At 51.8% G+C, this 26390-nt stretch overlaps 2 protein-coding genes across 21 annotated transcripts in view; one reads left to right on the top strand and one right to left on the bottom strand.

Annotated features, from left to right (window-relative positions):
- DCAF6 (DDB1 and CUL4 associated factor 6) overlaps positions 1-13052 on the top strand; it is a 133492-nt gene extending 120440 nt beyond the window's left edge. For all 8 annotated transcript variants that reach the window (XM_053909324.1, XM_053909323.1, XM_019423701.2 and 5 more), the window contains 5 exons: positions 501-639; positions 2338-2494; positions 3140-3228; positions 5337-5442; positions 12592-13052. In XM_053909324.1, coding sequence (XP_053765299.1) covers positions 501-639; positions 2338-2494; positions 3140-3228; positions 5337-5442; positions 12592-12656 — 556 coding nt within the window. In that variant the 3' untranslated portion in view covers positions 12657-13052. The remainder of the gene's footprint in view (positions 1-500; positions 640-2337; positions 2495-3139; positions 3229-5336; positions 5443-12591) is intronic.
- GPR161 (G protein-coupled receptor 161) overlaps positions 9685-26390 on the bottom strand; it is a 59383-nt gene continuing 42677 nt past the window's right edge. For 9 of the 13 annotated variants that reach the window (XM_053909333.1, XM_053909334.1, XM_053909341.1 and 6 more), the window contains 4 exons: positions 25070-25174; positions 22627-22746; positions 19860-20789; positions 9685-13796 (listed from right to left, as the gene is read on the bottom strand). In XM_053909333.1, coding sequence (XP_053765308.1) covers positions 20524-20789; positions 22627-22746; positions 25070-25174 — 491 coding nt within the window. In that variant the 3' untranslated portion in view covers positions 9685-13796; positions 19860-20523. The remainder of the gene's footprint in view (positions 13797-19859; positions 20790-22626; positions 22747-25069; positions 25175-26390) is intronic. The other 4 variants (XM_053909336.1, XM_053909335.1, XM_053909337.1 and 1 more) reach the window with 4 other exon arrangements.

Below are 26390 nucleotides of genomic sequence, written 5' to 3'. Positions count from 1 at the left end.
TTTGACTAGTCTGTTCTTTGCTGGGAACATCGTGAACAAACACTCAAAACAAGTTTACCCACTATTATATGTTACCCTTTGTTTCTCCTCGTTTCTCTTTATGCCTTTACATTTCCTAATATGGAGAAGAAAAATGATACTGAGTAGGATTTGTTATATTTGTAATAAATTGCCTATTAATTTTGTCTATATTACGTTTTTATAAAATAGCCCTTTAAAAACCAGTGTGCCGCATGCGATTTCCTTTACTCTCAACCAGTACCAAATTTCTAAGTGATCTTTTCACTAAAATATTTTTAGTAACTCGACTAGTCTGATGTAGTCTCACTGTTGTGTTTGCCTTTTTATGCTTCGGTTGGGGATGCCCTATTGAGATAATGTTTAGTTTAAATGTTTTCTAGACTTTACCGTATTTTAATGTTCCTCGTTTTCACTCTGTAGTGGCCTGTGGATTTTTTTTTCATTTATTTTTGTTTTTTCTTTTAATATGGAATTCGTAGACGCTCTGCTGTTGCCCGCATTCAGGAGTTCTTCAGGCGGAGAAAAGAAAGGAAAGAAATGGAAGAATTGGATACTTTGAACATTAGAAGGCCACTAGTAAAGATGGTTTATAAGGGCCATCGCAACTCCAGGACAATGGTACCAAATGCTCATGGCACTCTTTGGACAAACTGCAGATTCAGACTATGAATGTTTTTCCATAACGGTGATCTTCCTATGTTGCCAGTGTGCTTCCGGGATAGCATTATTGTACCTGAGCAGTCACCTCTTTACCCAAACTTGGTTCTTTTAGTCCTAGAATATATTGCCAGACCATTACTGTTTAAAGAAAACTCTGCCCTACTGAGGAAATACTGTAGAATTGAAAATTTTTTAGCTGGTACAAGTAACAGTTGTGTCTTTCTTGCTTTCTCACACTTGCTGTCTACCGGCCTAGTAGATTTTTTTTTGTTTTTAGCTTGTATTAGCACCCTTTGTTGGTTTGGAGAGGAAGATTTAGATATATGAAATCCAGGCTCATTGCAAAATGTAGTCCAGTGACTTTAATTACAACTCTTAAGATTGACAAGTGAAGATTTGCTTTAGTCACTTTGTCTCTCTAGACTTTAGTGTCCGCCTTTATGAAATAAGAATAGACCAGATGATCTCTAAGATCTGTGCAAGTCTTAACAATCCACAAGTCTATATACCCAGTGTCATATTAAGAAGATCTTGCAAGATGATCAGCATAACTGTTAACTCTGAACCATTCATATTTAGAAAGTGTTGTCCTCATACATTCATTGAGTTATCCAAAAGTACCTATAGAATTAGTTTTAATCTACTCTTCAGAGTAAAGGCAAAAAGTTACATTGTGGGAATACCTGCTCATTCGGTAGAATGTGTGACTCTTGATATTGGTGTCCTGAGTTCAAGCCACACGTTGTGTGTAGAGCTTCCTTAACAAAAAAGTTATTTGGGGTAGGGAGATAATTAGCTCTCTCTATAGGTATCCTTGGTAGTATCGATTTAATCCTTCTAAACTGAATGCTTATTATCAATAGAAGCGATCAATGCACACTTCTTACACCTTGTGGTTAAAATTTTAGATGAAAACCATTGGGGATAGGAATGAAAAAAAAGAAAAGTAAATATAACAGTAGCGCTAAGCAACAACAAAACTGGCTTCCCCTTTTGTTTTGGCAAAAATAGCAAAGTGGCAGCTACTGATGAAATGATCGAAAAAATCCTGAACTACAAAGATTTTTGGATGGTTTATTCAAAATCATCCATATGGCGTCACAACCATTCCAGTATATCCTATTCCTTTGTCTCGTTGCTTCATAAAAGTAAATACGCTATATCCTTTCTCAGTTGCGGGAGAATAGCTAATAAAAAGATTGGTACTTTTTGTTCTTTTATCATAAAGCAAAATAGAAAAAGGAACTATTCGTTTTTTTCTATGAACTGTATTTATTATAAACCTAAAATGGAACCATTTTTGGAAAGGTCAGCAACATATGTAGAAGTTTCCATTACACTGCCCAGTCCCAGAAATCCCATTCATTCATTTAGCAGTTACTAATTCAGCACCTAGTGTCGCCAAGTACTGTTTTAGGCCCTATAAATACAGCATTGAACAGAGCAGAATCTCTGTGTTCATGGGGAACTTTTCATTACTTAGTGCCATATCATGCTTGCTGAAAAATCTGTATCATTTTTAAAGTAATAGAAGACAAAGATTCTCTTCTAGTTTTTTATTATTTTCTAATATTTTCAGTTGCAGAATAGAATAAGTCTTTGTTTTAATAACTCTGATTTGAGTTTTCTTCTTATTTCCTTTTTCTAAACCCTTAGATAAAAGAAGCCAATTTCTGGGGTGCTAATTTTGTAATGAGTGGTTCTGATTGTGGCCATATCTTCATCTGGGATCGTCACACTGCTGAGCATTTAATGCTTCTGGAAGCTGATAATCATGTGGTAAACTGCCTGCAGCCACATCCGTTTGACCCAAGTAAGATGGCCGTTTATAAGGCAAAGGCTAGAAATCTGTACATCAGCTCCAGTTTTGTGCTAGTTTTTAATATAAAAATAATGCATATTATCCTAGAAGGCAGCCACTAGAGTCAGTTATGACTCTCATTGGGTTTCAACCAAAAAACACTTAGAACCTCCTTTTGGCAGAAAGTATGGGGAGATAGTTTATCCTGCTAATATTTCCTCTAAGTATTATCAGTTGCAAGAGCTTTGGCTGACTGAACTTTGCATTACTTCCCCAAACTCAATCTCCAAGACTTTTTAGTCTTCACGTGGCCAAGTTAATGTACCAGAACGAGAGAGCTTGGCTCGTTCTTGCCTTCCATTTGACACTGCCCATGTTTCTCGTAAAAGAGCGATGGAAAAGAAAGAAATTTGAGTGATTTCAAGATAGTCTTAAAATTATATTCCAGGGTAACTTTTAGAAAATCTTCAGAATCATATTTTCAGTTAACAAATATATCAGTACAATTTCCATTCCAGCTCAGTTTTGCTGTACATGTACATATGTGTATATGCATATACATACATGCATATATATACATGCATAATATATAACGCATATGCATGTCTTAATGGCTTGTTTTTATGCTTTATATTAATATGCACATTTTATTTCTAGTTCTAGCCTCATCTGGCATAGATTATGACATAAAGATCTGGTCACCACTAGAAGAGTCCAGGATTTTTAACCGAAAACTTGCTGATGAAGTAAGTTTTTTACTTCTACTTATTATAATGAGTGTATGTCACTTTATTCCTGAAATGCTTTCTCAAGAAGACTCCCATCAGCTCATTATTAGTTGGTAACATAAACAAGTTTATTTAATTGAGGAGGTCGAATTTTAAGAAAAAGAAGCAATAACATGCCTATAATACTAGAGAAGTAAAAATCAGGGTATTTTGATAATTGTAATACTGTTCATCGGTAATACCAGATTAAGTGTATTATAGTTTAAGAAAAACAGATTGACTGTCTGTGCTTTTGCAATGAAGAGTCATTTAAAAAACCTTCTGTCCTTTTAAGAAAATAGTTTTACTCTGGCTGCCCTCCATAATCACAGCCAAATAAGTAGCAGAACAAATGACTGGAGAATCTTTTCCTTTTTGTTATATTTTAGATTTCTTCAGCTCCTTGTTAAACCAACAGCTTTCAAACTGGGTTGTGTGAAGCTGTAGGTTTTTTGTGGGATGAGAAGAGGGAAGGTGGATGACACAAACGCTGAATTCTGGGCTTTTCCTCCCTAACTTCAGCTGGGGTTTTTATTAGTGGGTTTTCATAGAAGATTTCTTGTGAAAATAAGGGTCCATGGCATTAATCAGTTAGCTCCTGACATAACTGTTGAGTTTCTGTGAGTTTCTGCATTGTGTGAATGCAGCTCAAGTAGATGCTGCATTCTCTTAAAAACATAAAGTGAGGGTCCATTACTGAGAAATGTTAGTTAGAAAGCCAGAGCTCTAGACCAGGGTTGACAGTTCACGGCACAGTTCCCACATCTGCTTTCTAGTAGACATTTATAACTTCTATGTCAGGCACAGTGCTGAATTTTTTTTTTTTATTTTTATTTTTTTTAACTTTTTTTTATTGTTTATTTTTGAGAGAGAGAGAGAGAGAGAGAGACAGAGCGCAAGCCGGGGAGGGCAGAGGGAGAGGGAGACACAGAATCCGAAGCAGGCTCCAGGCTCTGAGCTGTCTGCACAGAGCCCAACGCAGGCCTTGAACCCACAAACTTGCGAGATCATGACCTGAGCCAAAGTCGGATGCCCAACCGACTGAGCCACCCAGGCGCCCTAATGAATTTTAAAAAATAAACCTTCCCTCAGAGCTTTTAGGCTGGTGGGAAAGACAGACTTGTGAACAGTCAGCCAGAATGTAGGGAGGCACACAACACAGTGTTCTGGAAGCCTGTGACAAGGAGCAGAGGTGCTTATAAATGGGGTAGATGGGATGGGGGAGTCTTTGCAGAGGAAGTACAAATTGGACAGAGTTCACCAGGCAGACAGGGAGCTAAGGAGCACTTGAGATGAAGGATCAGCATGTTCCAAGGTGTCCTAAGGTAGGTAAATAACGAACCAGGGGTGAGTGGGTAAGAAAGCAGCTCCCTGGGGCAAGATTATAAAGGGCCCTGGGGGTGCCCCATGAGTTGAAAGTGTGTAAATCGCTGGGGAACCATTGATGACATTAGCATCTTTCTCTTACTCTCATGCTTTCCTTTCTTTCTTTTTTCCTTTGCCACACGCTTTGCGGTTCCCTCTTTCTTTTTCCCCCTTTGCTCATGACTGTATAGTAGATTCCTAGGTGTTTATGGGTAATCATTTAGTCCTGTTCTTGGTACTTAAGATATAATTCATTGGTAACTCTTAATCCAAAACTTTATTTTTCAAGATTACTTTGCCTCAGTCCAGGTAACGTTTTCTCCAGAGATCCAAATGACCCAGGGATAGTAATTTCACACCCCTCCGTCACTAAGAGCATCAGCTCTGCCGTAGGGGAACATAATGAGCAGACACAAGGTAGACTGCTCGGGGAAACAAGTTACAAGAAAAAATTCATTGAATTCTTGAATGTTTTAAGTAGCCTCAAAGTGTGACCTTTCTCTTTGCTGCCAGTTGAAAGAGTAGCGTTCTGTGATGTTCCTCCCTCACTGCAAGTTAATTACCTGGCATCGAGTAGCCTTAGGGTGGAAATATACACAGCGTACATGGAAAGAATGAAGTAATTCCTCTTAGGACGTGCTAATTTTTTTACTGTTCTCCTACTCTTCATGGGAACGTGTAGTTACTTCATTGCTTTGACCTGGTTGTTTAACTTGCCTCAGGTTATAACTCGAAACGAACTCATGCTGGAGGAGACTAGAAACACCATCACAGTCCCAGCCTCTTTCATGTTGAGGATGTTGGCTTCACTGAATCATATCAGAGCTGGTAAGGACTGTCATTGTATTATTCAAACCATTGTTACGTTTGAAAAACATGCTGTTATTTACGATCTGCTTCAAAGTGATTTGTACAATTTCCTTTAACCACAAAACGAGGGCAATGTAATTCCCGAGCTAGGAGTTCTGTGAACCCTGGATCTTAGTACAGTAAACTTACTTCCTCATGAACCAAATTTATTGAAAAGCATCCAAATGAAAAGACAGAGTCACTTAAAACCTTTTATCAGCTGTGCTTCTCTTCTCAGGGTGGAGGATCATACCATAAACCTTACGCTATGTTCTACAGTAAGGTACCCTTTCAAGGTAGATGTGGTCAAAATTACTCCTAGCCCAGACAAAAATAAGTGTTACATGCTACTGTGAAGGTCGAAACAGATACCTCAGTATGGGTTTTTAAATACTTTTTGTTTTCGATGATAAACCGTGAGGTTCAATGCCAAAGAAACACAAAATCGTATATGTTACAATTAATATTCAAGAAGGAAGTGAATATAATCAGTGTTCGTAACAGTAGAAAAGATCCAGTATCCATTGTAAACAAAGTACATTTATCAAACAAGACAGCGTTTGTTGTTCTTCACTGATTTCACAAATTAAATGTCTTCATATGTTGGGTATTACCTATTATTTAATAATAACAGCGGCCATCGTTTCTAGAGTAGCTGTAATGTGTCAGGCCCCATACTAGTCATTTCACAGATGTTTCCCGATGAGCTCCAACCCTCTAGAAAGTCGGTTATTTATTCGTAATAGCTCCCCCCGGCTCATGCAGCTGATGAATGGTGAAGCCTAGGTGTGAAACTGAGTTCCACGCCCTTACTCCCCTCTGACCTAGAAAGTTCACTTGTAGGAATACGTTCAGATCAGAAATACGACACGCAGCCCCCCGGGTGATCTGATCTCAAGCTTCTTTACAGGCTCATTCACAGTATTTTCTCCTTCTGTGTCCATTCCATCCACTCTGGCCCTTTTTGAATTTGGGGGCATGTCAAACTCTTTTCCACCTCAGGATCTTTATCATCATGCTGTCCCCCTCCCATCCTCACTTTTTGTTAGGATCACTTTGCTTATCCTTCAGGTCTTTGTAAGCGGTGGATTAAATATCACTTCCTCAGAGAGAGCAGGGACAAATATTCCAGGCAAAGTAAAGGGTATGTAGCATTTTTCGAAGTCCTGGAGGAGAAAGAGTGTGGAGCACATCTAAAGAATTGAAAGAAACTCCTATGAGATGGGGAGAAAATCATGAAATTGTAAATATTAACTACTACCAGGAAAGAATGAGATTTTCAAATGGTCAAAACAAAAAATAAACATGGAACGTAAACAGAAAATGTTAGTAGTCCAACCAAATATTTTTGCGGTAGCTTTTAGGCTCCTGTATTATCACATTAATGACTAAGATTTTTGATCCATTTTCTTCAATAACAGTGAGTAACCCTTAAAATTCATCTAGATTTCAGACTTGAGGAGGCAGCTTTTCTAGAACATTTGCCAATTAGGACTCTTAAAACTTGCTTGTTCTGAAGAGTTTATCTGGCGAAGGGCTCTTCCTTAGTTTTTCTATGGAAAACATTCTTCTCTGGTCTGTGCAGAATCTGTTTTGTACGGGTGCTCACGTGGTTTGTTTGCCAACAGCTGCTACTAGCCTCCTTTGATTTGAGTGTTAGAGAAGATGTCTCACACTGTGAAGATTCCTTTGTTTCTGGTTCTTTTTGCCGTCAACCAAAAACACCTTCTAATTGGTTTAGTCAGCTCATCCTCTTGCTTCTCTTATGTAAAAGACTGGAAAGGAAGATGTTCCCGAGAGTTGTTTTTATCCTTAAGACCTCAGGTTACTTGATGAGTCAGTTATTCCCCCCTTTCCTCTCCTTTGCTCCTTGTCTCCAGTTCTTGGAGCACCATGAGCGTGTACAGGTACTCAAGGAGAGTTAGTAATGGACGGCGATCAAGTAAGCCCAGGCTGGCTCCAGAATAGTCCAGCCCCTCCATTACTCCACAAGGCTTCCCGGGAGGCCCAGGGAACAGGTACTGGGCGGCCTCTTCCTGGTGGAGCTGTGATCTTCAGCGAAGGCTGCACTTCAGATCCCCGGTTGGGCTTTGTCAACTACAAATACTTGGGTCCTACCCCTTGAAGATTCTTACTCATTTGATCTGAATAGGGTTTGAGCTTCTGCATTTTCAAAACAGCACGCAAAATCATTCCCATGAGTACAGCAGTAAAGACTGTGGTGTCTGAATGTGGTGTATGCTTTGGATGGGGGCCCCCAAATGTGGGGCAACGATCGGTTAGAGGCGGGGGGCGGGGGGGGAGGATTCACCTGAGGCAGAACAAAGGAGATAGAGGTTTACTGAACATGCGGCTGGGGAGCGGGGGCAGGCAGGCAGGCAGAGGAGAAGCTGTCTGCAAGGAGGCAGTGGGTGGAGGCTGTTTTTAAAGGAGGAGATGAGGAGGTGTGGCTGCCGTGGAATTTTCCCTTTATTGGTAGCTGTGCCTGGTTGTAAGGAGCCCATGGGTCACTTAGGGCCTCTGGCTGTTTTGAGGTGGGTCGCCTGGTGGGCCTGTCTGTATCCAGCCAGGTGGTCGCTGTGGGCCCTTTAAACAGTCCATTGCTCGAGCCTGTTTGCCTAAAAGCGGCCCCTACAAAGACTTCTAGTGCAGGCCGGCCACTTCTTGAGACGTAAAGGCAGTTCTGAGACCCCTGGAAGTTTTGATAGACTTTGGAGAGATGGTAATTGTGTGTTTGGACCATTCTAACCTCTTCTAGAATGTCTCAGTAGCTGGTAATTTACTCCTCTCCTTAAAACGTGCCTCTCCTGTTCTCAGGACAGAGTCCAGATGTGTTAACATGACTTAGGAAACCCTGAAGCATCACTTGACACACTTCCCTTCATACCTCTGGGCCTTGGCCCACGGAGCTCTAGGTAGCCATGGTGCCCTCCGCGGTGGGTGCTAGAGCCCGACCTCGACTGAGCTCACGGCACTTACCAAGTCATATGCACAGGTTCACTGCGTCAGCGGTTGGAACTTTACTTCGGGATATAACCATACGCACCTACTCTTGGTCTCCCTGCTCCCACCCCCGCCTTCACACAGTCTGATTTCCATCGGGTGGCCAGAGGGATCTTTCTTAAAACATGGGTCAGCAAACTTTTTCTTGAAATGGCAAAATAGTAACTATTTTAGACTTTGTGGGTCACTTGGTGTCTGTTGTAGCTACTCATCTCTGATGTGGTCGTGTAAAAGTGGCCACACATAATCTGTAGGTGAATGGGCGTGGCTGTTTTAATAAAAGTTTCTTATGGGCTGGATTTGCCCGTGAGTCAGTTTATTGGCCCCTTTTTTACATAAATTAGGCTCTGTCACCCCACTTAAAATTCTTGGGGGATCCTCATTGCTCGTAAAATAAGACTGGTCTGGGGCACCTGGGTGGCTCAGTCGGTTGAGTGTCCAATTTCAGCTCAGGTCATGATCTCGTGGTTCGTGAGTTCGAGCCCCGCCTCGGGCTCTGTGAGGACAGCTCAGAGCCTGGAGCCTGCTTTGGATTCTGTGTCTCCCTCTCTCTCTCTGCCCTTCCCCCACTTGCGCTCTCTCTCGCGTTCACTCACTCTCTCAAAAATAAAGAGTTTAAAATTTTTTATTAAAAAAACAAGACGTGGTCTGCCAGGTCCTACATGATCTAAACCTTGCCAGCCTCTGACTTCCAGTCATTCCACTTGTCCCGTAGCGCACTGCGTTTCAGCATGCCGGCCGGCCTCTTCTTTCCTCAGACTGATCAAGCTTATTAGCACATTTAGGACCTTTTCGCTGACCGTCTCCTTTGCCTGAAGGACTTTGGCCTGAACTGAACATACAGTTGAGCCCTCAGCTCCAGCGTCACCTCCTTAGAGAAGTCTCGGTAGACACTTCACCCAACGGGACGTCGCTTCATGTGCCTTCTCGCTCGTGCCCTGCCTCTCAGTCACCCACTCTGTTCATTGCCTATTTTCCTCAAGTACTTAGCCCAGCTTTTCGTTACTGTATCTGCTGCCTTCTTACAAATTAAAGGGGGAAAATGTTGGTTGTCTTGTTTTCGATTTTTCCCCTTTAGGAAGTGGTCTCATTGAGAGCAGAGACCTAGTTTGTCTTATTCACAGCTGGATATTTAACTCCTAGAACAGCGCCTGGCACGTATTCGTTGTTCATCAAATGTCTGTTGAATAAATGGATGAATTTCTGGTGTCACATCTCTAACAATAAGTCACATATTTATTCTTTTTCTTAGAGAAATAAATAAATTTGTGAAGGATGGTCTGGAGAACTGCACAGTATTTTTGTGGAACACAGGTTTCCTTCGGGGAATTGTTTTTCTCTCTCTCTCTTCATATTTCCCCGACCAAAAATAGTTTCCTGAGGAAATATTCCTAACAAGAATAAAAAAGGCTTCCCACAAACGTAAACCTTATTTACAAAAACAGTTTGGTACCGTTGCAGGATTTCTCCCCTCAGTACCCAGGGTTCCTTGTCTCGCCGCTTCGAAGAACTTCGAGGCGACACAAAAGGAGCAGCAGGCCAAAGTTTACGGAGTGTAAGGGCAGGAGGGAAGAAGAGCATGAAGCTCTCTTGACAGGACACATTTGAAAGCGAATGCCCGGGACTGTAGGCAAGGGCCTTTGTCTGGAAGATTCTGGTCGCCTCTCCCTTCCCCGCCCCCTTGTTCCTTCTCAGGTCCCACCCTTATTGGCTGGACAGCTCTAGGTGCTGGGTCGTCCGTTCGGGGTTGACTCGGTTCCCTTGTACGAGGAGTCATACTGTCCCTCCTGTAACACACGTTTTATGGTTTGCTTTTCGAGTTAGGTATTTTGATTGTCAAATTCCTGAGGGGGCCCTGAAGGGGAGCTGATGGCGTTTGTTACATTCCTAAGAGGGACCTTGTTTGTGCCTGCGGGGGTTGGCTGTAGTCAGACACTCCCAGCTCTGTTCCAAAATACGCAGTCCTCCCCGCCCAGAGCCTCCGGGTCCTACCTAACCGGTCCGTCTCTGCCCGTTTTATCCTGCCTTTTCCTATCACAGTATTGTCTGCCTTAAAAAACAGTGGATATAGAAGCGATTCTTATTTTCAGTTTTCATTTCAAGGAACAGGGTTTGTCAGGCCTCCCCGGTCCGTAACTGCCAACCAGAGGTCGGTGTAAACGTTGAGCCGCGGTGCGGTTTCCCTGCCTCGGAGAGGTGGGACTTCACGAACAGAAGGTTTCCTTTATTCTTAGAAATTGGGCTTATGTTCTGAGAGAGGACTCTGCAGTGACTGTGACGGACTTGAGAAAAGAACCACCGTTCTGCCCTCTTCTCATTCCGGGAGCCACGGTCAGTCGTTCGCTGGCCTATGCTAGACACTCTTGGCCCTCGCTTGACTCTGTGGCTTGCTGTGGACTCTGCAGAAGTCTGTTGTCTACCGTAAACCCCCCGAGTTAAAGACTGCGACAATTCTTGTTGACCCTCCGTTTCCCATCTTCACGCATAGTGTGACAAGCAAAAGGAATGTGGGTAAGAACCGGCGCACTTTGAAACAGGCGGACACTCCTTCCTCGTGCTTCCAGTGGGACAGGAATAGCTTTGTTGAATATAGTCAGCCGTGTCCAGGATTCCCACTCACGGCAATCTACCGAGGCAGATAGCGACTTCGCGTTTCGCTCCCTCGTGAAAGTGTATCACAATATAAAGATTATAATCTCTTTTCTACGAACATTCGTTAGTATTGACCAGAAATTCTTCCACTGTGCTTGGATTCCTTAGTGGTTGATACATGAAGGTCAATCCAAACCTTATTTTGGTTCATTTATTTTGCAAATGTGTATGGAACACGTACTATATAATAATAATAGCTAAAACTTGTGTAGTTCAGATTATAGATCATATACATCATCTCATTAGTTTGACTTCAAAATGGAGTCAGCATAGAGGGGATTTAGTCTCGTTCACTTGGACAGAAAACACACAGTCCCTCTGTACACTGCTCTTGGTGGTGTTGACCTAGGACCCAGTGACCCAGTGGGAGAGTTGACGCCTCTGGAGGTCCTAAGTAAAAGCTCAGGCTTCAGTCTTCTTGCTGTTGACAGCCGGGAGTGAACCTCTCCCCCATGTCTGATCTCCGTGTTTTCCACGCTGCCCTGGGGGGAGTGTTCCTGTGACAGAATGGGCTCCATGCTAGTGGTGACAGGGGCTTTTAAAGTGGCCTTCTTCACATAACCTAACCTAACGTATCCTAGTAAAACCTATATGCGTGGATTGCTGTACCAGGCTCTGAGGACAGAAGAAAAAAGAAAAAGTTCCTACCCTCCCAGGAACTCAGAGCCCTTCAAGTCTAGTCTGTAAGAAGACACACATGACCTGTCTCCGCAGTTAGGTCATCTTTACACGGGACACACGGGACAGTCTGGAATGTAGAGGAAGGAGTTCCTCATTCTGCAAGTGGGGGTTTGGAAAAGTCCCAGAAACGTTTCACACGGGATAATGGTCACACTGAGTGGGTGCGCAGAAGCTTTACGGCTGCAGGACGGGGCGAGGGTCCCAAGCAGAGGAGCAAGACGCGCCAACCGTGACGGTCGGGGACAGCGGGCCGTGTCACGCGCCAGTTCACCATCCCGTATTCCCTCGAGGGCAGAGACCGCGGGTCTGTTTTGGTCACCATTGTATCCTTAGCACGATGCCTGGAACATAGCAGATATTTAACTGAAAAAAATTTTTTTATCAACAGAATACACAGATCCTTAGGAATGTTCCCCGGGTTCCCCCACAGCCCCCTTCGGTCTACTGGTGTCACGAGACACCTCCTTAGGCTCCTGGACTCCAAGGAACGCGATCTTTAAAACTCCGCAGTAGACCGGGATATATCTGGATCCTTAGGGTTTTTCTTTTTAATTTGTATTACGGTTAGAATTACATGCATATTCAAAGGTATAGTGCTGTTTCCCGGACTCTCTTATTTGCTTCTAGCGGCAAAAAATAGCTTCCCTACGCACGGAGGTGAACTGATGTTTACGCGATGATACGTTCATATGTATACATTCTCATCGGTTTCAAATAGAAGGTATTGAAAATTATCTTAATCGTCATTCTAAAAGTGTCTCTTTTTGTGCGTCTCCTCTGTGTGTTTTCCAGACCGGCTGGAGGGTGACCGATCAGAAGGTTCTGGTCAGGAGAATGAAAATGAGGATGAGGAATAACCAGCTCTTATTGGCAAGCACTTAGATGGTCTGAAATTTGTATAAGACATTGATTATATTTTCTCTTTACAGAGCTTTAGTGCAATTCTAAGGTTATGGTGTTTTGGAGTTTCTCCCTTTTTTGGGGATAACCTGACATTGGTTTGGAATGACTGTGTGCATGAATTTGGGAGAGCGTGTAAAACAAAACTAGCAAAATGTTTTTAAAACTTTTTGCCATGTATGAGGAGTGCTAGAAAATGCAAAGTGCAATATTTTCCCTAACCTTCGGATAGGAGAGCTTGGGTCAGCGTGGAGAGTAATTTTCATTATAGTGAAAACGTTGGTTCAGATAAATTTCTACACTTGCCATTTGCATGTTTGTTGCTTTCTAATAAAAGAAGTTGGTTGTTTTAAGATGTCCTGAATTTGACTTTTCATTGAATGCCTTACTACCCCGACCCACATTCTCCCGTCTTCTCTATAACATAAGGCTCTTTCTCTATTCTTTTCTAGATCTGATAACCTTTTCTGTTGTGACTTCTGTGTGCTAGAATCACATAGAGGAGCTTTTCTCATTTCTCCTTCCAGAGCACGTTACCTTCACTTCTAATCTCCATCTTTCATGGTTCGTGATCCCTCTTCACCCAAGTACAGGAGTTAGGCTGCCGGCAACAGGCCCAGAGCATCACGGGTAGCTCACGTGACGGACCGGCGCAAGCTCGTCCCGAAAGCGCTGGCCCCCCGGCTTCCTCTCCAACTTCTCGGTTTCAGCCACGAGCTGTCGACTGTCCAGTCTTGTAATTCTGGGTCCCCCTCAACCCTGGTGTCCAACTCCACCCCCCCTTAGGCCGTCTCCACCCAGGCCCGCACCTTCTGAGCCGAAACCACCCCTGCAGACGCCACCCTGCCGTCATCCTCCCTCCTCTCCCCTTCGTGCCGCTTCCTCCGGCTGGGCCATGAAGGGACTCACGGGTGTAGCGGGCGAAGCACCCTCTCCCTCGCGGCGACCAGGCATCACCCCTTCGCCTGGCGGCAGAAGATGGCGGGAAGCCCAGGGACACCGACCAAGAGAAGGCAGACTGGCTTTCTGGACGGAAGAAAAGTAACTCTTCTGCTGGCTCAGCAACTTCAGGTAGACTTCAACATCTAGCTCTTGCCCTGGACGGGACAGACACGTTCTCACGTCAGGAGACGTGGCGAATGGTAAAGGGAAAAGGAATTCGAGCTGTAGCCAAACAGGACAATTGCATGATTTCTGGGAAATGCAAAGGTCTTCGCTTCTGATTCCCAATTAGTTATGTGACCTGTTTAAGCCATCTGACTTCTCTGGGCTGGCCTCCTCCTCCGTAAGATGGACATATTCCTATTGTACCACCTGTGTCCCAGGGGCTGTGTGGGGACCACACGAAACCACGGAGGTTGAAGGGCTTGACAGAACTGAAGTGACTACCACAAGCACAAAAACCAACGTCATTCCTTGCACTGTAACGAAACCGTGCCGGATATGCTCTAGAGGTGCTGCAAGGCTCATGGGGCAGAGGCTACTAGAAGGCTCAAGGGGGAGGCCAGGGAAGCTCTTTGGCTGGAAGAGCATAGAAGAAACTCAAGGGCTGCCTGGGTGTCTCAGTCAGTTGAGCAACCGACCCTTGACCTTCAGCTCAGGTCATGACCCAGGGTCATGGGATCGAGCCCCTCGCTGGGCTCTGTACCGAGTGTGGAACCTGCGTAAGATCCTCTCTCTTTCCCTCTCCCTCGCTCTATAAAATTTAAAAAAATGAAAATAAAATCCCAATTGTCCACTCTGGCACAGACTGTCGGTAGGAGGGGAGCCTGGGGGGTGGGCAGGGGGCATATGGGAACTCTGAACTTCCTGTTCACTTTTGCTAGGAACCTTCAAACTTTTTAAATGTAACAGTACCTGTCAAAGGAGTTATCCCCCCGCCCTGTTAAATTCTGCAGCGTCTGGTACCTTATGTTACAAAGGAGCAGGTGGGCCAGACCAGCAGTCACGGAGGCAGCGAAGAGAAAACATTCTACGGAGGTACAGGGGACACCTCCGTGGTCACTTCCGTGACTCACTGCTTGTTGGGGACCCGGACCGCAGGGCCCACGTGCTGCTCCGACACAGGATTAGGGCTGCGGTGGTGGCAGGTGAGGGAGCTGGGCGAAGGTGGGAGGTCCCGTGCCTGGGGGTTGCTGAGTCTCGGTGGCAACCTGCCAGCCGCCCTCTGACTCTGGTTACGGGACGGGCTTAGAGACGGCGCACGGCCGTTCGTCAAACCTCCTTTAAGAACCCTGCACTGGGGCTCCTGGCCGGCTCGGTCAGTAGAGCACGTGACTCTTGATCTTGGGATTTTGAGTCTGAGCCCCACGTCGGGTGTAGAGACGAATTGAAGAATTTATGAAAAGCACACGGATGGATGCAGCAAGGTGACTGACTGTGGGGTGTCGACGCCTCCTAATCCTACGGCGGTCGGCCCCTTCCTGTGCGGTCTCCTTCCTCTCGTGAGCCCCCGGGGAGGGAGGCTGCGGACAGGGGTGTGGCTGCACACAGTAGGTAACGGTGGAGACTCTCAGAAAGTCGCCGGCCCCAGAAGTCCAAGTACAGATCCACGGTCTCCACAGACACGTACCGAAACGGATATTTAACCAACTGGGTAAACAAAGCTACTCAATCTACTTTTACTCGTTTATAAATATTGTGATTTAGAAGAACCCTAAACGTTTTTCTTACCTTAAAAAAAAAAAAATCATCCAAAAACTTCAAGTGCAATTTATTTCAGGACTAGCTTTGCTTTTGTTTTGCTCTGATTTTGCTCTGAAGGTTTTTAACAAGTTTTGCATCCGGGGGTCCGTTATCAGAACACGGCGCAGCTCCGCCTCCTAGAACACACACGCATCACAGAGGGACAGACCTGTTTCCAGGCAAACGCGCTCTTTCCACCACACTCTGTGGCCACGCAGGCCCAGGCTGCCCATCCCCCGCGGGGCTGTCTTCATCGGGAGTGGCCACTTGCCCGGGACTTGGGATATTTCAGAATGGTGGTGTGAAAAGGAAAAACAGAAATGTCTTCGAATTCCTAAGCTATTAATACTATTCAGGAAAACTCTGAGGGAAACGAACGCAGCTTTGCGTATCATGTTCTAGAAATGTCATTAAGCAAAACTGTGCTCTTGGTAACCTTATGCAGACTTGAGTTTGTGCTTTGAAATCTTTCGAATGAACCCGCTTTCCTTGGATCGCAGGTTTTTTTAGGTCTGGCGAGCCGGTATTCCAGGCTCCCAAGCTCCCCGGTTTACAATGGTTTCTACCTTCTAAGGGCAGCTGGCCTAGTCTGATAACGAGGACTTTTACTTTCTCCCCCCACCTCACCTCACGCACCCCCCCCCCCCAACCTCCTCCAGCTGCAAAGCTGGCTCCTTCGCTCAGCGACATGGCCAAGACCTGGCGTTTGACCCAGACTCTGGCTTAATGCACTCTGGGACCTCGGACAATTCCTAGGCTTCCCTAGGGCTCCCTGGATTCTGTGTTCCCTCTCCCTAACCCAGAAGGGGGGGGTCAGACTCTGTCCCCTCTTGTAGTCACATACGACAGCCACTGTCCTTTACTTCAGGGTGGGAGGTCCCTTCTGTCTCCCACGGGATTCCCCTGGGGTCCTGGATCCGCTGTGCATAGTAGCACGGACTCCTGTCCCTGGGCCACCTCTCCCATCAGGGACTTAGAGGACCAAAGATTTTGTGAGCCCAAGACCCATGGCCAAGCAGTCACTGTCACTGCAAGACAGAGCTGTCAGCGCCCAGGTCACGACTCAAGCTGTCAGGGAGGGAGGTCAAGGCTGAGCCTGTGCTGTGGCTCGGGACTCTACAACAGAAAAGCTCACTTTGCTCCTTTCAGACTTGAGTTCCAGATGCTACCTGCCTCCCTCTCCTCCCTCCTGTCCGTTGCCTTCCCCTCCCTCACCGTGTGTCTCTTCCCAGAAGACCCTCCTGTGCTATATACGCAACACGATTCCCACAGCAGCAGCCCCCAGCACCTCCCGCCTAGGATCACAGTTGCCGAGATTCTCACTTCCTGTCCCGGAGAAGCCCCTGTAAAACCGGCCTAACGCACCCACCCACGGTCACTGGGACGTCACCGTAGGGCTCGGCACCAGCCACGCCCGGTCCCGCGCAGGGCGCTTCAATCCACACCGTCACCTGGGAGGGGACCCACCTGGAATCCGCGTCCCCCCAGAGAAATACCACAACTGCGACGTGGAAAGACCGAAGGGCCTAAGAACGCCCGCTCGCGAGCGGCAGCGGGGGCTCGGCCCCCAGGACCCGGCACACACCAGAGCCTCAGCCGGGCGCCTCCGCAGCGCCGGCGCGACGGGCGACGGGGCGCGCCCACGCGTGTCACCCACCTCACCCTTCGGCAGCCACGTCCCCCTCCCGGGGCCTCGGACGGGAGGCAGCCGGGCTCGAGGCCGACCACCATCACGAGCACGCCCCGCGGTCCGTCCGGGGACGCGTCTCGAAGGCGCAAGCATCTCAGGGCCACGCCGTCAGGATGGACACGTGCTTGGGGGTGAAGTGCGAGCGGACTTACAAGATCTCCCCGTATCAAAGCACGTCTCCTCCCTCTCCGGCCCCACCCGAAGGCCTCGGCCGATACGAATGCAGAGTCAGTCTCGCGGGTGGCTCAGGTCCACGCAGACTACTTGGCACCCCCGGGCATGAGGACCGAGAACAAGCGCCAGGGGCCCTGGTCTTACAGCCGCGAGCCCGCCTCCCCTGCACGACCGGGTAACGTCGGGTAACATACACAGCGGAGCAGAAGCAGGATCCGCCCCGGGAGGGTCTACCGGGAAGCAGGGGGCCTTGAAGGCCGAGGGCGGCAGGGGACGAAGCGTTCTGAGCACGGGCTCTGCTGGAAGCAAACGAGCCTTCAGCTTTGCCCTTCGGGTTTTCTAGAACTGCAGGTGGCATCACAGCCACGCTGCTGCCACCTAGTGGCCAGGGCCCCAAGCGCCTGAGCTCCGTGCCTCGGGCCGGGGGAGCGGCCTAGGTGTGCCCTGTAGCGTGCGCCACCAGAGCCCCCAGACCTCGCGTCCCCAGCACAGCGCAGGGACCCAGTCAAATGACAATCTCGAAAGCGGCAGAGATGGGCAACAGCCTTAAACGGGAAGACATGGGAGTGAGGTTTTTAAGCAACTGTGTGCCCAAATGTCCACCCTGCCACTGTCCCTATGGTCCCCTAGGAAGGTCTCAAGCTGCCACCACAGAGCAGTAGGACGCCGACAGGCCCGGGGGGAGTGGGGGCAGCTGGGGTTTTGACCTTCTGCACCGAGAACCAGTGTCTTCCAAAAGCCTCTAGGAAACTCCATAACGTGTGCAAATTGTGGACTTCTCCTCTCCTCGCCCACCTCTTTCCTCACCGGCTCTTGCTCTCACTCAGGCTGGATCCAGATCTCTGGATCCCCGAATATGCAAAATACGGTTCTAGCTGCCACGCGTCCTCTGAGGTCGTCACCTACCTCACGGAGCCATCCCCAGCTGCCCTACCCGGAAATATCCACCTCCCTCCGGTGAATAAGCACTTGACTTTGCCGTTAGCTTCGGTATCGCCCGAGTCTCTCCCTGTATTATAACGAGTGAAGGAAGACACTTTAAAGGCACCGCCCAGAGGCCAGCCTGGTGCTTTGCACACAGTAGGTACGCGGTGCCTAGGAGCGTCAACAGAAAAAAGGGAAACAGACCCTGTAAAGCCAGGCGCAGGTGAAACCCTAGCAAATCGCAGCCAGTCTGGGATCCGCCAGCGGGGACTTGGGGTCCCGAGACTCTTCCCTTAGAGCCCAGCCGAGCGCAGCCCAGGGGAAGCGCTCTTCAACCCCTGGGTTCCAAGCCGGAATGCTGCTCTCAAAAACGGCCTCGTCGGCAAGCCATCCCAGGTTATTCCGGCCTAGAGATTAAAGGTCATCTCCGTGCACACCGGTTTCTCGGGAACACGGTCCCCTTACTAGACAAGTGTGGGAAAAAAGACACACAGAAAACGTAAGAGGCCCTAAGATTCAGGAATGACGCCCAGTAGCGGGAGCGGAGTCCGTGTGACCTGCACGTCTGGGCAGATCCCACGGGCGTATGTGCCCTCCGCTCCTCTGGAAAAGCTACCTGCTCCTTCCCACCCCATCCAGAACCTAGGCCGGTGCCCGGCACCCTGCTGACCCGGAGCACTGCCGATGGGCTCGGTCACCAGGAAGGCAGCGAGCCCTCACCTCGGGAGAGGGCTTTAGGAACCTGCGCGCCGGGGACCGCGCAGCCAAAGGACGACGCGTCACCAGGAGCTGGCTAGGCCCCGAAGAAAACACCACAACGGACTGTGCTTCCTGGGGCGGCTGGATATCGGCGAATCTGCCCCCCGCGGCCCGCCTAGAATTGCGAGGGCGGGGAAAGTCTGGCACTTGGCTGATGACCCAGGCGGTTCGACGGCTTCCCAAGTCACCACAGCACTACTGCAAGCCCACACGTCAACGAATGTCCCAGATCGAAGGGGGAGGCGGGCGCGCTCTAACCAGACGAATCACATTCCCGACGCTCCCCTTCCACCTCTTCCTCCGCGTCTACACCTGGGTGGTCGCTCAGGACCCTGCTCGAAACAGGTCTGACGAGCCCACGCACCGCGCCTGCCCCGCAGGGCTTCATGCACCCATCAGAAACCATCTGGAAAGATGTGCCTGCGCCCGTGGGAGGGTCCACTCCCCCCCCCCCCCCCCCGCCAGGCCCCATCTCTAACCTACAGATAGAGAACGTCAAAGATCACAGCTGGAAATGACCTTGGAGACCATTCAAATCCCACTTCTGGCCCCCTTTTCCCACTTTCCGGATGGACGGCTTCGAGGGGCAACAGGAAGTCCCAGATGGTAGCAGCGGCGGAGCTGGGCCAGGAGCACAGGTGCAGCAACGTCTGCACTCCATCCTGCCTCACGCCCCGGGGCCAGGGGACCAGCAGCCTTTGCATTGGGGGGGGGGGGAGGGGGACTGTCCCTGTGCAGCTGGAAGCTGCAATTCTGACTGGTCACGGGGCCACCACAGCCTGTCAGAGGAGGCTGTCCTGTGTGACTACGGTGTCTCTGTGTCCCCGCCGTGCTGGGCACCACAGCCCCATTCCTGCTTGGGAGGAGCATGGCCTGTCCTAACCGAACGCATTTTTGTTTTAAATTCTGGAAACGAAACATCTGGCACCTGCTCCTTCCTCGTGGCTTTGACAGTGGTTTTTCCCTTCTTTTGAAAGAATGAGTCAATAGAGAGGCGGGCAGAACGGCCCCCATTCTCAGCAACAGCAGCCTCAGGCCTGCTGCTTCCAGCGGCCTGTGGATCGTCCCTACTGGCACCAGCAGGTGGCTCCGTGCGGACTGCAAGGTCACGACCGGGATGGAGGTGTGGGAACTCCAATCTGACCGGCCCTGCTCCAGGGTCTCCTCTGGGGACCATTCAGTGCAGAACCCCAGTCCCACGGGGGCCGCATCGACCACGCAGACGCCAGGGGCTGATCTCGCGGGGTTAGGACGCGCTGTCCCCCAAAGCGCGCTGGGAAGGGCTCACCGCCTGAGATCCCGGCGACAGCGCTTGGCCGGGCGCCCGGGTCAGGAAGAGGGAGTCAGCCACCTAGTGGTTTCCTTCCCAGCCCTGGTCTCTAGTCCCTTCTACGCCCCACCTCCCGGAAAGTCCTGGCCACACCTCCGTCCGCTTTCCTTCGTGCCTCGGACGCCGCTGGTCCCATTGCCAAGACCTCCAAGGAGCCCACGCGCGGCCTCACGAGACACGCCGTTCGGTGTTTCCTGCTGGCCGCACCTCAGGTGTTCTGTCCCCGGGCGACCCCGCGGGACAGACGGTCCACCCCGGGCTCTCATCTCTGTTCCGCAGCCAAAACGTTCCCTTCTTCGATGCTCTGCAGCTGCAGCCTCTGACTCGCCGGAGTCCTGCTGCCTCGGCGGCCCCCGAAGCCGGCCCCCGGGACGGTCCGCGCGGCCGCCAGGACCCCCGGCAAAGCCTCCTCCCCGAACAGGTTGATTTTGGCTTCGGCCTCGATGACTTTGGCCAAGCTGGCTGCGTAACTGTCCAGGGACTCGTGCACTTCGGCTTTCACGTGCAAAATAGGGTTCCTGGCAGCATCTGAGGGAGAAGCAGAGACACGGTTAGCGGAGGGCTGGGACCGAGGGCTAGCGGGAATATTCTGGCTGACGCCTCACCGCCAAGCGGATTGAGGGCATAGCTTTTGCGGTCAGATTCCCCGGGGCCGAAATCCTCGACTCCCCATTTACTAGCAGGGGACGCCTGGAAGTATCCCAACCGATGCTTCCCGATCTGTAGCGAGAAGGCCCCGGCGCTCCTCTCCAGGAGGTTTCTGCGATCCGTAAACAGGTCCTTCTGAGATGTTCGGGTCTGGCCCGTAAGAAAGGCTTGATAAATACTCCCGGGTGAGGGTATTCAAAATTCTCCATCTCTGAATGAGTTCTCTGGTGTTCCAGCTCCCGAGGACCACACAACGTCTACGCTCCAAACTTCCACGATCCTGAGCGTGGGCTCTCTCCCGGCCACACGGGCTCAGACCCGCCAGAGCCTTCGGGTCGGAAGGAACACAGAGGTCCGCGCGCCCCACCCGGGATCAGGACCCCCGACAGCTAAAAACAGAGAGAGGTGAGTCTGCCACGTCACGCCCAGCGCTGCTCATCACCACTGCCCTCACTGCCAGCTTTCCCGACGGCGTGTCTCCTACCCCTCACGTCCTTCCGGAGAGGAGGCAACATCCACCCGCCGAGATGAACACTCCACCCGTCACCCCGTCTCAGGGAGTCTGCAGCCGGACACAAGAATGGAGCAAAGAGTGGGGGGGGGGGGCACACGTCGCCTCTCCCTGCCCCTCTCACTTGCGACCCGAGGGCGGCCCTGTTCCTGCCTGCCGGCAGACAGGCCCTCAGAACCGCCATCCCCACTAAGTGGGTCTGAAGGGGCCAGACTGGCCCCCGTGGGCTGGGCAGTCTGGGGGGGGGGGGGAGTCCTTCATGCTTTGGTTCTGGGCTAATATATCACAGAGCCCATGAGGCTGCAGGCCGTCCTCTGTTCCTGAGTCTACTCTGCCGGCAGAGTGGCCCATCTGCCTCCTGAGCTCTGCGACCGCCCCAGTCGGGCAGGAGTCAGGGAGGGGGGCAGGAGAAGAGGTGGGATTCCCTACGATCCTAAAGCTCTGACGGGACCCACGTCGATGGCCACAGTCCGCTGTCCCGATCCCTTGACTCTCCCACATACCACCCAGTGGTTCTGGCGGCCGCCCTCACGTGCCGGGATCTAGAGGACAGGGTCTTACGTCGTGGGCGGTCTGGATGGTCCCCTGTCACTCTTCTAACACGCTTGTCCGGATGGGAAACCAGACCCTACGTCCCAGAGGTGACAAGGACACGCGGGAGACGAAATGTGGGAGCCCACTCCCCTCACAGGCTCACACGCCCTCATCGACTCCAGGGACGACAGATGGTCGAGGCGACAGCCTCTGCTCAGGGGGGAGCGCTCGTGGGGCCACTGCTTCCATTTTCCCCGTGAGGAAGCGGAGGCTCAGAGAGGGCAAGTTCAGATTTAGACCCACACCGCGTCCGCAAAGGGGACAGACTGTGGAGGGCTCAGAAAAGTTTTCTCCAGTCCGGCGGCTTCCCGAGGGAGGAGATGGGAATCAGGATGGGGGCTGTGCGTGCGCGTGCGCATCGACCTAGAGTCCGACAGCCCCACCTTCCCAGCCCGGGGGCCTCATGCCCCAACAAGGGGAGGCCCGGGGACAAGTGAGGCCGGCAGGGTCGGGAGCAGTCACGGTGGCCGGCACAGCGGGGAGCCCTGGAACGCTGGGGGTGCGAGCAGGGCTGAGCCAAGGAATCTTCCCCAGATCCTTTCCCTCTGCTGCACCCCCCTCCCCGCCCCGCCCCGCCCCGGGCTGTCCCAAAGCAGTGAGCCACGGACCAACCTTTCATTTGTTCCACTTCATCCTCAAATGTCACCGAGCTCCTCCTCTTGGGGGGGCAAGTACAGTGGGAGGGAGGGTTGTCATCCGACGTGTAGTCCTCGAGCAGCATCACATCTGTCCCTGAAACCAAGGGCGGATTGTGCACACGGAACCAGGGGTGCGAGGTCCTCCTCGCCGCCTCCTTCTCTACCTCTCTCGCCTCCTCGTCCCCACGTATTCAATCCCACCAACAGGGGCGACCATGGCCCCACAGCATGTGCAGGTGCCCGAGGGACACCGTGTGCATGGTGTCATCCCGGGGAGTCTGCAGCCGGCCCGTGGGGCTGCCACACACACACACACACACACACACACACACACACACACACACACACAGAGTGAAGTCGGCCGGGCCTGGGAGGGAGGGGCGGGGGCAGGGCTCAGTGCAGGGCAGGGCCCTCGGAGCTCTGTGTTCTGAGGATCCTTCTTACGGTCTGAATTTCCGTCACTGTTAAAATATGTTGTGCTAAATCAACATTTCAAACCGGAAAAGGTAGAGTTCTTTGAGGATCAAAAAAGAATTGAAAAATATACCCCCTAAAAGAGCGGGGAAACAAAGGCAGGGAGGCAGGGGGTCATACTAGAGAGGGCTGGGCTGAGCCGGGACCCTGGCCTGACACCGTCCCCAGCCTCGTTCCATCCCGGTCTCCAGCTTTCAATCCTTCAAGGCCTCAGTGCTGGGGAAACGAGGGAGACAGGGCAGCCCCGGGGTCCTCTTGCTGTTCAGAGCAAGCCGCAGAGGCATCACCGCCTGGCCTCCAGAAAGATCATTCCCCGGGAGTCAGAGCACCAGTTCGCGCTCCACGCGGACCTAGGATCTCGGGCAGGTGCCGAATCCCTCAGCGTCCTCAAGGCTGCGACGCGGGGATGGTAGTTCGGTCCACCTCACGGATTGGCTGAGGACCGTGAGCTGAGGCGTGGAAAGATGCGGCACAGCGCTCGGCACACGGCAGGAGCTAATCGGGGAGGCACGACTACAGCCGGTAAACGGCGGGGCTGGAAGTCACACACGCTCGGGTCCGTGTGACGGCCCAGGCCACGCTCCTTCTCCGGCCACGACGCCTATGCCTTCTGCCTGGCCATCTCCTTGCTCTTCGGGGTTCAATGTCCCTCTCCGAGAAGCTGCTCTAATTCTCCCTTCCAAAGCTGCCCTCCCAGTTATAATCTTTAATAGCAGAATTACTGAAAGCACGTGGGATGACGGGCCGTCTTCCCAGGTCCGCAGAAAGTTCCATGAGTACAGCTCACCACTGGATCTCTGGAACCTAGTACAGAGTCTGGCCAGAGCGAGGGCTGGGTACATAAACATTTGCTGAATGAGTGGATGTCACACTGCCTCCGGATCCCTGCTGGTCGTCTGTGAATGGGGAAAGAGCCTGGGGAGTGACCCAGAGACCTTCCCTTCGTTCAAATCACACGAGGGACGCGGGGTGAGAGGAGACGGTGTGACGGTGGTTCAACCCACTGGCTGACGGGTGAAAGAACATTCTCAGGGAATATTCTGCCTGCAGGGAAAACTGTCCGCGTCAGAAGGCCTGGTCTCGGTCCCTGCCCACGGCCCACCCCAGTGTCGAGGTCACAGGCTCAGGCGGGGGCAGACTCAGGTCAAGGCAGAGAGGAGTTTTCACAAGCTCCGGGCAGCGGGGATGGAGCAACCCCCCCCCCCCCCCCCACCGCCCACTGCCCAGCCCTCTGAGCCTCGTTCCAGCTCAGCCCCACTCCTTACGGCCCGGCCCGTGGGCACAGGCCCCAGGATGGGGAGCAGACGCCTCTGCCCACCGCCTCTCACCAGGGCCTGGTGAGGTGCCCAGCGGCATGCTAGGCCGACTTCCTGAAGGAGGAGCTCGGCCCGCAGGGTCCCCTGGGGGCAGCCACGGGGGACGGGGAGCATCTGTGCCGGGGACGTGTCCCTTCGGGGAGACCGAGTTTCTCAAAGGCAGAGCACAAAAGCAGGCCAGGGTGGTGAGCCAGGGATGGGGCCTCAGGGGAGCTGCCGTGATGGGGGCCAGCTACCCCCAGTTCACACCCGGGGTGCTCCAAGGCTTAGAGATTAAGCAACTTGCCCCAGATGGCACAGCTCAGAAAAGGCCAATGAGACACTGAACACCAGGCAGCTGGACCCCAGAGCCCGTGGCGGCCGAGGGTGTCACACTCAGGGTGACAACTCACGGGCACGCGGCACTTCAGCTTTTCAAAGGGGTTCGCTTCATTTGGATCTCACGACAACCCCGTGTGGCGGAGAGAAGAGGAACGGAAATCCCGGTTTGATACGGGCGGAAACCGAGGCCCGGAGACGCTGGCGAGCTCAAAGCCCCAACCGGAAAGGCACCTGCGTGGGGAGGTCCCTCCCGCCGGCTCCTAAGCGGGCCCCAGGGCGTGTGTGACGGACGCGCGGGAGGCTTACCTGAGTCCTGGGAGCAGCTGAAGCCGGTGTCCCCGGTGCTGCTGCTGTTCCCCAGGGGCTGTCCGCCTGCCATGAGCGCCGTGAGGTGTGGGGACAGGCCCAGGTCTGGAAGGCAGAGTCGGCGCCGTCAGCACGGTCCAGGTCCCGCCGGGGCAGCCCCCGTCCCTCCCACTCCAGCGGTCCCCACCGGCCCCCCCTCCCGCTCTCCTGTCCCCTCTGTCACTCGCGAGCCGCGCCGTCAACCCACCGCAAGACGGGGAGCCCCCGGCCGCCCTCTCCCCCTCTGCCCCTCGTTCCTGCCCCGGGGGCGTGGCTCCCCCAAAGAGGAAGCTCTCCCAACAACGACACACCCCAACAAGGCGGGTGGCAGGGAGAACGCGAGGCAGCGGTCTTGGGAGACCATCTTCCGGTTAAACGCGCAACGCGGACTCGCCCGCCGCGACCTCCTGAGGTCCGAGCGGCAGAGGGGAATCTGCGTGTTCCGGAGGCGTGAAGCGCCAAGCGGGAGAGAGTGCCCGCCCACGGGAAGGTGCCGACGAGGACCGCGGGCCGACCCAGGGAGCGGAGGCCGGCGGCTGGGGAGGCCTGGGGGGAGGCCGGTTCTCGCACTGGGCCCGGAAGCTGAGGAACCAGAGGCCAGGAGCCCCCGCGGCAGGTGGGGCCGGAGGGAAAGTGTCTCTGAAGTGTCTCTGGGCGGGGGCGGGTCCCCTCCTCCGGCTCCGCCCAGCCCGGGCGCCTCCCGGCAGGACGGTGAGAGGAGCCGGCCGGGGATGGGCTCGGAGACCCCGGCCACGGCCGAGGCATCACGGAGAAAGCGAGAGCACGGTGCCAGGCTGCGGAGTTACCAGTGGGACCCCCGCCCCTCAGCTCGCTCAGCAGGAGAGGGAGGACCCTCCCCGGGGGGCTGAGCGCCTCCTGCTCCTGATGCTGCTCCCGATGAGGGGCCGCCACCCGCACCCAGGGCCTCGTCACTGGACACTCCAGGAGAGGCCCCAGCTTGAGAGAAGGAGAAGAAGGAATACCGGAGGAAGAAGGGAAAGAAACGGATCTCAGCGGAGGCCGTGTTGGGAGCTTAAGAAAACCAAGAATTCCGCGCGGGTCCCCGGAGAACACCGGGAGAATGAGGACTCCAGGAACAAAAGAGCCGGACGCTCCGGAGACCACGGAGGTCACCAGAAGGAGCTCTTAGCAATTAACAAGGCAGCACACAAAGTCAAAGTCCTCTGGCCTCGCGAGGAACACCTACAGCCTAGCAGACCGAAGAGACCGCCGCTACCCACCCCCACGGTCCCCTTACAGACAGGAGACGGCTCGGATCTTT

This window comes from Panthera pardus, unplaced genomic scaffold (assembly GCF_024362965.1).
Source record: "Panthera pardus isolate Hobbes unplaced genomic scaffold, ASM2436296v1 HiC_scaffold_21, whole genome shotgun sequence".
NCBI lineage: Eukaryota > Metazoa > Chordata > Mammalia > Carnivora > Felidae > Panthera > Panthera pardus.
The sequence above is the reverse complement of the archived record's forward strand: the minus strand, read 5'-3'. Positions and strand labels throughout refer to the sequence as shown.